We start from the raw sequence: 13,825 nt of genomic DNA on the forward strand, positions 1-13,825 counted from the left end.
TATTGTGGTACAATGTACATCATTCCATTACAAGAAGGTTTACCCATATACATATGTTGGCACTGCATTCTGTCTGGTACAACAGAGGGCAACTGTTTCGAGTACAGCGCTAACAGAAAGAGTTTGGCAAAAGGACAAAAAGTTCTCTGTCACCCCAAATGTTAAGTGATTCCCAGACATATTTGGTATAATTGGCTTCTTTAGTATTGCATTAAAGCTATTAGGCTAATGCAGCTAACAAGTAGTGGAAGCATATAGCCCACCAATTAGCATCATGCAATCTGTAGGTCTAAATTATCACACAAATCAATCCCTTTAGAAACAGAGATGCATAAAGTGTGTCTGAAAGATGATGAGTTTTATGAAAGATGATATTCGAAAGTATGCATTATTAGGCTTTACTGTGTATAATAGTTTCTCTGAACTGTGACTATTCTATCTACAGTCACAAGAGCTTGAATACACAAAGGATAATTTGAGGCTTCCATTTCCTTAAAATTAAACATAGCAGATTTAAGATGATTACACATTTCTTTTTTACTTTCAGTTCTTAATTTGGTGTGTCATGGGGTACTTTCTTGCTTATTCATGAACGTTTCCAGTTTCCTTTTTTTCGGATGGAATTCCAGCGTGACACTTTCACTTTTGAGTTGGTTTTAGGCCTGAAGGAAGACATAACCCTGTGAAACGGTTGAGGTTTCTCTTGTCAATATGTCAATATGTCTATGTCAATGAACCAAGCTCTGAAAGCATGAGGCATCAACCAACAGTATATGCACGGTACCTGTACACCTTCAGAATCTGCAGAACTATTGCTAGTTTAAGGCTAAGAGTGAACATAAGCAGCTGTGTCTAATGTGGGAGAAATAATGAACAGATTCTGTTTTTTATTCAGTATTAGTAAAATAACACGCTTCACATTTAGGTTCACAGGTGGCTGCATGAGTCATTCCATGAGCTACATTCTACTCTTACCAAAAAAAACAGATTTTCCCACCTCAGTAACCATATTTCTGTCTGTGCCAAATAACAGTGAACAAAACAAAAGTCCAACCCCATTACGCTGAACTCGTGATAGAGGGGCCTGTAATGAGGTGGAATGTTTCAGGCCAAACTGACCACTATGCTCCCTGTTATTAAGGTTACAACATCTTATGTCAGTTTTCAACAGTGAATTGCAGGATGTTTCTGTCAATATTACAACTGCAAACAAACTGTTTTCTCTGTTTGTTTTGTGTGATGGAACGGACACGTTGAGCTTGACAGTCTGTGCCAAGAATGAAGAAACCAACAAATGATCAGTGTTGGAAAAAGTACAAACAGCTTTTGAACTTGGATCCTCTGAAGCTTTAAAATACATCACTGAGTCTTCATCATGGCAGTTATTGCCACAGTGCATTCTTGTACAGCTAAATAAGGTGGTGTGATGGGGTCCTTGTGATGTGGGATTGGCTATACGTTTGAGCACAGCATTGCTCATGTTTTTTTTTTTATTGAAGCAATGGACATTTGCATATGGTAGCAACACACACAAAAAAAAAAACTAAAGCATACAAGAACTAGAGAATAGCTTTCTGAGGAGGATCATTAACCTTAGAAAGCATGACCCAAAGTATGGAAATCTCAGGTATGCGTATTTGATAACTTCTCATGTACATATACAGTAAGGAAAGATGAAATTTGTATGCTTTACAACTTGTAATCAACTGACTCAGCAAGGAGGCACCAGAATGAATGACTTATACATAATGAATATTCATTAATTCATTCTCTTTGCCCATTGCTCAGTTTTTCAGTCACATCCATAAGAATGACAGTGAAAACAACACCAGAGGACTTGCATTGAGGAGAACTGTCTCTCAGTAATGTCTTCCAGGTTTGCTGAACACTAGAGTGCGCTCCCTAGAAAGTCCAAATTGATTTGGTTCCGTTGGAGCTTTTGTGCAAACTCATAGATTGTAAATGCTCAATCATTTTTTATAGAGAAATGATTAAAAGTAAAAGATGAAAAGGTCATTTTCTGATAACAGAGCAGCATGAATTATTCAAATATAACATATAAACACTGTTACTTTGAGCACTTTTGAACTCAAGAACTTTCTAACTGCGCCTCATCTGCACTATATATGACTATTACACCTATATGAGCTTGTAGGACATCCAATTCCAAGACCGTGGGTGTTAATATGGAAACCCCCCCTCCCATGGCTATAACAGCCTCCACTGTTCTTGGAAGACTTTCCACAAGATATTGATGTGAGTCAGTGTAAATTTGTGCCTGTCATAAAAGCATTTGTGACTCTGGAGGAGAAGGCCTGACTCACAACTGACTGTCCAGTTCATCCCAAAGGTGTTCAGTGAGGCTAAGATCAAAGCGTCATGTAGGGCACCACAAACTCGACAAGCCATATCTTAAGGGAGCTTGCTTTGTGCACAGGGCACAGTCATGCCTGAACAGGAAAGAGCCTGCCCCAAACTGTTGTCACAAAGTTGGAAGCATAGAATTGTCTAAAATCTCTTTGTGTACTGCGGCATTAACATTACTCTTCACGGGAACTCAGGGGCGCAAACCCTGAAAAACAACCCCAGATCTTTATCCCACCTCTACCAACCTTTACTGTTGGTGCTATTTGTTCCTGTAGGTAGCGTTCTCTTGACATGCACCAAAACCCAGATGAGTCCATCATACTGCCAGATAGTTTAGAGTGATATATTGTTTCCGCTACTGCAGAGTCCAGTGACAGCATGCTTTACAGTACTCTGGCCGGCCCGACCCTTGGTATTGCACAGTGATCTTGGGCTTATGTGCAGCTCCTCCGCCAAGAACACTCATTTCGTGAAGCTTCCGATGCAGTTTTTGTGCTGCTGTTGCTTCTAGGTCATCTGTAACTCTGCAGTCAGTGACACAACAGAGGATATGATTTTTATGCACTACATGCTTCAGTACTAGACAGTCCTGTTCTGTGAGCTTGCATGGTCTACCACTTCGTGGGCTTAGCTGTTCTTGCTCGTAGGCACTTGCATTTCACAATAATAGCACTTACAGTTCACAGATCTAACAGGGAAGAAATTTCACTGATGTGTGAAAAAGGTGGCATCCTATGCCAGTACCACTTGCAAAGTCACTGAGCTCATCAATATGATCTATTCTATTACCAGTGTTTGTCTACAAAGAGATTGTGTGGCTATGTACTTGATTTTATCCACCCATTAGCAATGAGTGTAACTGAAATACCTGAACTCATTAAGTAGGAGAGGTGTCCGCGTAGTTTTTTCTAGTGTGTGTCTATGACGTAAGTGATCATAAACCTCTTCACTCAGCCAAGCAACTGAGGTTCCCAGTTTTGATCTGCTCACAACCAGTCACCACTCAGTAGCGGTAATTGTGTCCAGTCACTACTCAGCAGCAGTAATTGTGTCCAATCACCACTCAGTAGCAGTAATTGTGTCCAATCACCACTCAGCAGCAGTAAATGCGAGTGTCATACTGCCCAAAATCTTCCTGTAGACAATGAAAAGATACAGGTAAGTTTTCTTTGAAGAGAAGCTTTAACGCAGCAATGGGTTTACAAAATGTCTCGTTTTGCAGCAGGTGTACATTTACTAATGTATCTGCGTAATAACATAGATCTGTGTATGCGCAGGTCATATGTGAGGCTATTTTTCCCAGCAAATGTTTTACGTATAAAATTGTGCTGAATTATGATGAATTGTATTATTTCTCATCAGGGCTCAATAGAAGAAAACCAGAAGCAAATCACTGTGGCTTTGAAGAGGAATTTCTTTGCCAATCTTTCTAGTCTAGTGAGGTGTCTTTACACTCATCTTGTATTTGTTATATTGTTATTTGTGTTTTTATCTGTCATTTTTACGTAACGTTTGGCTCTCTTTTCGTGTGTGCTCTGTTGAGGGCCTCTCTCGCACCCCCCAAGAGAGGGAGCCAATGTATACAATGCCAATGGTATGAGACTTTCCAGGTGTTTCCTTATGGGGATGTATGGATGTGTGTGTGTGTCTAACTCTAATCATGTTATGTATGTGCGGCCATTCACCATATATAAACCAGAGCCAACTCGGACACAGGAGAAGATCCCACATTGGCCTTCGGGACTCTCACAGGGCTTTAGCACTATCTTATTAATTTGGAATAAAGTTGTTCATGTTTAAATCCAGATACTGTCTACAGAGCTTTTGTCTCCCCACCTACACAACTGAGAATAAACAACACTAGAAAGGTGATCAACCCAAAAGCAGTGAGAAAATTCACAATATAAAAATAGGAAGCATATTTTCCCCAGCAAGTGAAAAACTGGACGCTGTTTAGAGAAAAGCCTGCGCTAAATGACCTCCCTGCCTTTAAGAGACTCAGAATCAGTTCTTTGGCTGTGAGGAGAGTTAGAAATGAAAGGTGTGTATTTTAACCTCTCCTTATAATTTTACACTCAAAATCTCGCTCCCTTCGACCGACGATCTCTGACGTCATTAAGCAGAGCGGAAGTGCAGTGTGGTAAACCTCTCCGCCCGGAACCGAGCATGTCGGTGATGTCCGTTCCTGTTTTCGTGAGCAGCCGCTGACTCTCGCTTTGTGTTGCTCACGGGCTATGGAGACCGTTTTTAACAGCAAAATCGCTTAAAGAATCAACAGGTCACCAGATGAGAGACACTCTTTAAGGGTATACCTGTAAGTACCGCGCTGCTCAGCGGCTGAGGCTCAGTCGAGAAGCCGGGGCCGATCGTTTCCCATGTCGGTGTGAATGCCGGGCCGCTTCTTCGTCCAGTGGGACCAGAACAGGCAGATGATGTAGCCGGAGCTGAAAGGCATCCACATTCACAAACGCGCGGCCCTCCGTATTTCTTACAACTGACTCCGGTGACAAAACGAAAGGTTTTGTTTTTTGGATTAGTACTGATTCTTGTTAGCTACGCTTTGTGTGACTGGCTGGCTTCAACGATCCGGTATCGCTCAAATCCTGACGCCGCTATTTCAGCTATTTCTGTTAATGTCGCCAAGCCGCACAGACAGCCAGCTAACAGGCTACTCGCCAAGTGTTCCCTTGAACCCATTCATAAACTCACAGAGCTGGTTCGTCATCGGCGATTGTCTTTGTTGAAAAACAGTGTCACTGGAGAAATGCGGTGCTGGCTGAAGCCCGCAGCTCCGTCCTTTCAGCAACAGTAGCTACTCAGAATGCTAACGCTAGCTAGCTAGTTACGTTGAGCTAACCTCAATAAAACTAACCTTAGATATAGCTGGGAAAGTTTGCTCTGTATGTTGGGTAACGTTAACTAGACGTTATTTTCAGTGTTAACGAGGTATTTTCCGCACCAGCGCGCTAACTCGGGGCGAACTGGCAGTTTGTCTTTTGTCAGATGTTTCTGTTATGATGTAGTTAGCCAGTTAACCTAGCTTGCTAGCGATATTGTGGAAACCGCCGCTAACGTACTTCAGCTGAGTGACTGGCTTGGCTAGTTAGCCGGACTCTTGTTATGGGGTAGCCAAATTATTTAGCTAGCTTTTCAACATTTTTGGCGACCTAGAACAGGCTATCTAGATACGTCTTTATGAACGACTTTTGACAAAGCCGCTGTTGACGTGCTCAATGGCAGCCACACACAGCGAGCTGTAACGTTACACCCTTTAGCCAGTGGGCGCTGGGTGAGGTTAGCTTAGCCGACTAGCCTGCCTTGTCATTGCCTGTAATACTGGTTCGCCAGCCTTACCGGCGGCGTACATTCGTCCGTCTAGCTCAGTACATTCGTCCGTCTAGCTCAGTACATTCGTCCGTCCAGCTCAGTACATTCGTCTGTCTAGCTCAGTAGCTGTTGCACAGTAATACGGCTTTGGCTTCATGTCTTGATAACGGGCGTGTTGGAGTGTCAGTGTCCTTTGGCAGGACTGAGCGCTGTAGGTGAAATGGCACACAGTGTAGTTAGTAAGCTGGATATCTTAACCAACTACAGTGCTTTCGGTAGTTTTTTGACCAGTCAGTCGCTGTGATTCTGAACGGCGGTATTTTAACTACAACCGGCCGTTTACAAACAACAAGGCTTGTTATAACATTTGATCCCAGTGTTTATTGTAGCTGCTTAGAGGAAGTAGGTTAGTGAGAGGCTTTCTGAGTGAAATCACGGTCGTGGAAGCGCAGCTAGCTAGTTTTCTACGTCAAATCGGCTACAGGTTCAGCAGATTATGAAGTATATTGTTTGTACTGTACACCAGCTAGGTTAACTGTTTTCTTGCTTCTAAACCAGTTGTCTGTTTTATCAGCTCCACTTACCATGTAGGTGCACTTTGTTGCTCTACAGTCACAGTCTGTAGTCCATCTGTTTCTCTGCGCAGTTTGTTAGTCCTGTTTCTCTGTTTTTTACTCTTGAGGACCAAAACAGACGAGCTGTTGTCTGGGTGGTACATCATTCTCAGCCCTGCAGTGACGCTGATGTGTTAGTGTGTGTTGTGCTGGTACAAGTGGATCACACACAATTTTAAACAGTGCCCACGCACTGCCCGCTCTATTGGACACCCCTGCCTTGTTGGTCCACCTTGTAGATGTGAAGATGGAGACTCGTCTGTCGCTGCACAGTTTGTGCTGGTCATCCTCTGGTCCCTCATCGGTGGTCACAGGGCACTGTGGCTGGATGTATTTGGTTGGCGGACTGTTCTCAGTTCTGCAGCACTACAGCATCGTTGCTGTGTCTGATCCACTCATACCAGCGCAGCACACACTAACACACCACTCTTACTCAGAATTACTGCAGTACTGAGAATGATCCACCACCCAGTGAATGCCTTCTCTGTAATGGTCCTGTTGGGGTCCTGATCACTGAAGAACAGGGTAAAAGGGGGTAACAAAGCATCAGAGAAACAGATGCACTACAGTCTGTAACTGTAGAACTACAAAGTGCAGCTGTGTAGTAAGTGGAGCTGATAAAATGTAAATATAAGGAAGTGACTTTAATGCAGTGGCTGAGAGTGTATCTGATCTTATAAGAGTAGCTAGTTAGCGACTTTATTTTAGATGAGGTGTCCGAACCGTCGGGTTTAGAGTGTCTCGACCTTGAAGGATCCTTTTAATTGCTCGTAAGCAAGACTTTGTGTCATACCTAGTAATCTGAGCACAGTTTCAAGTCCCTTGTCGTGGCCTCCTTTCATTCATAGCTGAACATTCCCCATGTCTGTGATGCATTTGTGCCAAGACACTGGAGCAGGTCAAGCCTGAATGAAGGATATGCTTACTGGAGACATTGAGTCACTGAAGGTTGAATCTCAGTGAATGTACTTTGACTGGAATGTCGTGTGTTTTCAGTCTGACGTTTTGCATCTATCTCTGCTTAATGTGTAGGTCTTTTTAATTGATTGAACAGAAATCACACTTTTTTCACCAACACTTAATAGGTAAGGGCTATCTGGCCATTAATGCAGCTTGTTTTTATGGCATGAAGCTCTAAATAATGTCAAGATAATACCTGCCGTTGTTGTTGTTGTTGTTAGAAGAAAACACAAATAAAATTTGTCTCCTTGTAGCCAGTAACTTGTTCATAGTTCCTTTCCTTTTATTTTATCAGCAACATTTTTGGAACAGCTTTGTACAGTTGTAACCCAGATTCTGAAAGTCTTTAGGATTTAAAATGTAAAGACTGTATCTTTTCATAGGACACTTTTAGACTAGTGACGTTACAGTGAATTTTGTGTTTTGTGATTGTTGATAGCGAATGTCATGAAACAGATCAGTATTTGTGTTTTATGACCGTTGGGGACAGTTTACTGCATAGCAAGAGGTGAGTGATGGGTCAAAATGTAATATCACAGTGCCACATGTAAAAGTTGACATCCAAAACTATGAATACAACGATTTTCCAACATTTCACATACTGTATGGTCAGGGTTCTTTAAGTAGTGACCATATCCCCTGTATGCTGAGAAAAGCATATTGTTTGTCAAGGTAACAAAATTGATCAGACTGCTGTCATGTTGCCCACCTCTTTGCATTTGGCATGAGTTTGCACTGGGCAGTATGATACAGCATGATACAGTTATGAATCCAAACCTGGAACTGTCTGTACCCTAGTCGAGTATCTGTGTTCGTTTCCCATCACATAACACAACTGTGAAAATAGGCAGAGTTCTCTTTAACTCGAGTGCTCACAGGATTTCTCACGCAACCTTAGTGTTAACAGCAAACACATACAACAGTAGCAACAGTAAAGGAAGTCCAAGTTCTGATTCACCTTACACTTGCAGCTGTGAGAGACAGACAGAGATTTCTTTTTAGTTTTTCCCCCCTTTTGTGTTTTTAAATGGTGGTGATCTGACCCTGGTGACGCCATGTGATGACTCCACGATGATTGCGTTTGCCAGTGGTTTGCACCATTAATAGTTCCACCCATATGTTGTGGCTCAATGCGCTTGGTAAAAGGGTAACTAAATTCAGCATGGTGTGGTACAGTTCACTTGGCAGTGGAAATAACAACAAAATGCATGATGGCAGATTAGTAATCATACCGTACTGCGCTGCTTGATGGAGGAACATCATAAGTCACATCCTCCTTGTTCCTGCTAATTCAGCTTTCAAAAATATAAACAAACATAGCAAAATTATGAGTGGTATAGAGCAGAAATCACTTGAATTATTAAACAATGAATCAAAGTGTCTTATTTTCCTCCTCTTTCCTCACTGCAGCTTGCTAGATCAAGTGGAGGCTTGTGTGCCGGTTAATGTATAGAGTAAAAAGGGTGAAACTTGAAGACGAAACTGAAGGAAGTTGGAAAAGGTAATCGGAGATCTTTTAAAAGGGAATTTTATTGGTTGCAAATTTATAGGGTACAATACTTGATGCCGTTACAATGTATTACTAAATGTTTATTTGTACAATGTCTTGTTCCTGTGCTCAGTTTAGCAGCTGTCAAGATGACTGCAGTAGATGACCTTTCAGACAGCACTGAGGTAGTAGAGATGGAAGACGTCCCCTCCCAGTTCTTTGTGGAGAAGCACTCATGGGATGGGTTGCGTGAAATCATCCATGGGAGTCGGAAATACTCTGGAATGATCATCAATAAGGCACCTCATGACTTCCAGTTTGTACAGAAGCATGATGATTCGGGCCCTCATTCTCATCGCCTGTACTATCTTGGTAATACCTCTCCCATCCATGAGGGCACTCAAAAATGCTAAAGGCAGTAATCTTTAATTAAAACTTTGGATACCACTATTCAAATGAAATCATGTTAAGGTAGATTTTATTCATTGTTGGTCATTTTAATCATTTTTGTTGAATTATTTATTTAAGGTAAGTTTCTGGCCACTGGGGTCATTTTAGATATGTTGCCTGATGAAAGGCGATACTTTTTTTTTTTTTTTGATGCTCAGCCTATAGAAATGTACAGTCTATAGAATCTATAGTCTATAGAAATGTGCCAATTATTGCTGACCTAACATTCTTTCACTGTTTTTTTTCTGTCTAAGGTATGCCCTATGGAAGCAGGGAAAACTCATTACTGTACTCAGAAATTCCAAAGAAGATCAGGAAAGAAGCTCTTCTGGTCTTGTCCTGGAAGCAGATGTTGGATCACTTTCAGGTAATTTGCCCTCTTTTAAAGGGACACTCTGTCCAGACTAGGAAAGCTGCCTTCAAATGATGGATCAGAAGGTTGGAGGTGGTTTTGACCATCATCTACAATAAGAATAAAGTGGATGTATTTTTTTCAAGAGTTTCTCTCACCTTTTAGAAAGAGGGTTTTCATAGTTTGGCTGGAGTGTCTGTTTAAATGACTAAATTTACAGTATAATTTATGGGGGGGGTCATTCAAGGTGTGTTTGCATGTATTTATATATATATTTTTAATTTATTTTATATGCTGTGCTGGCATGCTTGCCAGGTAAGAATAATGAGTGATGATGGTAAAGAAAATTGAAAGTAGCTAATATGTTTTTGTCATGATTATTCTCTATATTCTGTGATAATTGACCTCACGCGATTGCAAACATGGATATGCATATTCATATTGTATTTATTTCTGCACCCTTGCACACATCGTTGTGCATCCTGACAAATTTTCGTATTTGTGTATCCGTAAGACATAATAAATGTATATCTGATTAGCCACAGTCCTGAACATGTTGTCTTGGGCAACAGTCACATTCAGCACTTATTCACAAAACTACCTCATTTTACATTACTATTAAAACATGTAATTACAGTTTCCTAGAATTGTTAGTCTGTATGCTTGCCCCTTGTCCTGTGGGGAAATGTAACAAATACCTGAATAATGTTTTCTGTATTCAAGTGCTGGCAAAAGGCATGATTATCTGAGTACTCGAGTAACCGTACACATCCCTAATATTTATATTAGAGTCAGTATTAGTGTTGGAGTATTGGTACTTTTGTCTACCATTGTGACTGGAGTTGACTACAGCACACAGGCTAAACACTAATCCATTTTTTAGGATGGACTCTTTAGGCATAATTGTTTTGTTATTGTCTTTGACTGTTGACTTTGGGTGCTTAAAGAAAGCAATGTTTGATGGGAAGCACCTCATTGATCTGGCTTGTTACTAACCCACATTAAAAGGTTAAAAATTCTCCACAAGGGGGTGCTGTTAGCCCTCCTTTGGTGCTTTGCATAAATGACACTATGTTTTAAGTTAAAATTACTTTTACCTTCAACCCTTTATCAAAGGCATCCAAATGTATTTGTTGGGATCTTTAGCCCTATAACTAAAGTTAGAAAACTAAACAAGCACACATCATAAGATGCATCTGGTGTCTGTAATTGATTACACATGAGCAAATGTGTTCATTTTTACCTGTAAAGAGGAAACTGACCTTCACAGTTCGCACTGAGTCTTTACAGTTAGATCTAAATGTAATAACCTAGTGTTCCGACAAAGGCAGTAAGTTCATTGTAAGCCTGCATTTATCTGCTTGATGTCGGGTAAAAAAAACAGCTGCCTTTACCATCAACTGCTTTTTTTTTTTTTTTTTTCTTCAGGCGACTCCTCATCATGGTGTGTACTCTCGGGAGGAGGAGCTCCTTCGTGAGAGGAAGCGCCTCGGCGTGTTTGGCATCACGTCCTATGACTATCATGCGCAAAGCGGCCTTTTTCTCTTTCAAGCTAGCAACAGCCTATTCTATTGTCATGATGGTGGGCATAATGGTTTCATTGTGAGTCAACATGATTTCCTTCTTTAAATCCCCCCAACCCCTTCAAATAAACCCAGGCTTCCACATGTTCTTACAAAATGTGATGTCTCCAGCTCTTTTTCCCTGAAAAAGTGTGTACTGTTTAGCAGGCTGCACCCATGAAGCCTGTGGAGATTAAAACTCAGTGCTCAGGGATTCGCATGGACCCCAAGATATGTCCTGGTGACCCCAGCTTCATAGCCTTCATTAATAACAACGACCTGTGGGTGACCAACATCGAAAGCGGAGAGGAGCGAAGGTTGACCTTCTGTCATAAAGGTGAGCTGGATGTCGTGGCTGTCATGCACTCTTATGAAATCATCCAAATATGACAAGCATGAGCGCCATGCAAATAAAGTTCCTAATGCAAATAGAAGCGATTTGAATTGAGCGTGAGTGTGATTTCTCACGTATAATGACCAGTACAGCACCCTGCATGCTGTAAATGTTATGAGTGTGACCCTTATAAATTGTACTTTTTTTGTTGCAGGCTTGAATAACATCAAGGATGACCCAAAATCAGCTGGTGTTGCAACCTTTGTTATTCAGGAGGAGTTTGATCGATTCACTGGCTACTGGTGGTGTCCAACTGTTTCTGAAGGTTTGCATAATAGTTTGACTTATCATTACAGTCTTTGTTGGACTGACATCAAGTCTGTGTGCTGCATTCACCTTAAGCACTGACCAGTGGTAAAATTGATCACCTTTAAAATGCTAACTGGCCCCTTGTGGCTTTTATTGATAAGAGAAGGTAACACTTTTTATATGTACTAGTAAGTATCTGTTTGGTATGTACTGTATTGAGGCCCATGTTTTTACCCATGAGGGCCCTTCCCTTTTATGATTTTCTGTAAACTGACCTTATACGGTACCTGGTGGCTCCTTTTGAATAGTATCCATCATGACCTATTTCTAGTAAATGAAGACACTTCTTGATCCATAGAGTAATTCAAGTGTCTTTTTCACCCCTTGAGCTTCTCATTATACTCTCCTCCTCTTGTAATTCAGATGCAGATGGAGGCAAGACCCTGCAGCTGCTCTATGAAGAAGTAGATGAGTCAGAGGTGGAGATCATTCATGTCCCTTCCCCAGCCCTGGAGGAGCGCAAGGCAGATGTATATAGATACCCACGCACTGGTAATGTATACATCCATGCTGAAACATAAGATATTAATCCAACTCTAATGAATGCCTTATTTGAAATGCATCATTGTTTATTCTGGGTCTGCTGCTGCTGTTTCAACCTCAGGGTACATGAAGCAGGCCATTCAGAGCCTGAAAAATCTGTAAAAATTAGACAAAAGGCAAAAAAGTCTGATCTAGAACATTATGCAGGATGTACTCATAAGTGTGTCCTGTATGGAGAATGGGGCAGCATGACCTTAAGAAGTTTACTACAATTAAACAGTAAGCTTCAATAAAAGTTCATGGCCTTAACAAAGGCCAGGTGACATGTTGCTTAAACATGCTTTAGAAGTCTACAGAATCTTTCAGACAGCTGAGTTAAAGATTATCCTGTAACAGAATGATGGAATGAGGAAAGGTGTAGGGGAAAAACAATGCTTGTAATTCAAATCATGTCACAAACCCTGAAAGAATGTTTTGTACAAATTAGCAACTGTGAGTAGGAGTACCAATAGCATTAGATTGATTTGTTCGAATTGCTGGATTTTTAGAATTATGAATAATCCATCTAACATTATCATCCTTGATTGTATTGCTTTGGGAGAGCAACATCTTTTCTTTTCTGCTTTCAGGGAGTAAAAATCCACAGATCAGTCTGAAACTTGTTGAAATACGAACTGATGAGGATGGTGAGGTGAGTCTGTGCCCTGAGGCTCGTACCATAAAAGGCTTAGTTTCCACATCTGTGTGAGAGCTCGTATTGGACTGAAATGAGCTGATATTGCTTAATTATCAACAACAATCTCTGTCTGGACCCACTTCTTAAATTCTGTTCTTCTGTGTATTATTTTTGTATTTTTTTATTTTTATTTTATTTTTTACAGAAGTGTGTTTGTTTTGGTTTCTGCTTCACAGATTGTAAGCACACAGATCAAGGAGCTTGTTCTGCCTTTTAAGACCCTGTTCCCTGGTGTTGAGTACATTGCACGGGCTGGCTGGACAAGAGACGGCAAATAGTATGTTTGCAGCAGAAGTCTGCTCGCTTTTTCATGTGGTTATTGTCGTATCATTATCTTGTCTTAAAAGGGATTTCTCTCTAAACGGTTAATTGAAGTTATTTGCTGAAAGAATTAGAAAGACTTTTTTTCTCAACCACTAGTGCATGGGCAGTGTTACTGGACCGCAGTCAGCAGAAGCTGCAGCTGGTTCTCATACCCCCTGCCCTGTTCCTCCGGGTGGGCATGGAAGATCCACAGTGGGAGGAGCATGTGGCTGCTATGCCTGAGGGAGTGCAGCCCTTCATCATCCATGAGGAAGTGACGGACATCTGGATTAATGTAAGGACACTTATTGTATTCAGTTATGATGTCCTACAGGAGTTTAAATTGGAGGGGCAAAGGTTGGCTGGCAATACTTATCTGTGACTATGTACTACATGCTAGGACACAACTTGATCTGCTGCATCAAAAGACACTGCAGTGTTGGGGCTGTAGACCAGCTGGTACTGATTGAGTGAATGAT

General features: G+C 41.2%; 1 protein-coding gene across 4 annotated transcripts in view; it reads left to right on the forward strand.

Moving 5' to 3' along the window:
* The first annotated feature begins 4,506 nt into the window (after positions 1-4,506).
* Positions 4,507-13,825, forward strand: part of dpp9 (dipeptidyl-peptidase 9) — a 20,542-nt gene continuing 11,223 nt past the window's right edge. The window contains exons 1-11 of one of the 4 annotated variants that reach the window (XM_017705787.2): positions 4,507-4,681; positions 8,679-8,769; positions 8,891-9,129; positions 9,462-9,574; positions 10,988-11,161; positions 11,287-11,458; positions 11,670-11,780; positions 12,188-12,316; positions 12,937-12,998; positions 13,220-13,320; positions 13,464-13,641. In XM_017705787.2, coding sequence (XP_017561276.1) covers positions 8,714-8,769; positions 8,891-9,129; positions 9,462-9,574; positions 10,988-11,161; positions 11,287-11,458; positions 11,670-11,780; positions 12,188-12,316; positions 12,937-12,998; positions 13,220-13,320; positions 13,464-13,641 — 1,335 coding nt within the window. In that variant the 5' untranslated portion in view covers positions 4,507-4,681; positions 8,679-8,713. Of the gene's footprint in view, positions 4,682-4,783; positions 4,886-8,678; positions 8,770-8,890; positions 9,130-9,461; positions 9,575-10,987; positions 11,162-11,286; positions 11,459-11,669; positions 11,781-12,187; positions 12,317-12,936; positions 12,999-13,219; positions 13,321-13,463; positions 13,642-13,825 lie in introns of those variants that run through there. The other 3 variants (XM_017705789.2, XM_017705788.2, XM_017705790.2) reach the window with 3 other exon arrangements.

Source organism: Pygocentrus nattereri, chromosome 29, assembly GCF_015220715.1.
Source record: "Pygocentrus nattereri isolate fPygNat1 chromosome 29, fPygNat1.pri, whole genome shotgun sequence".
Taxonomy (NCBI): Eukaryota; Metazoa; Chordata; class Actinopteri; order Characiformes; family Serrasalmidae; genus Pygocentrus; species Pygocentrus nattereri.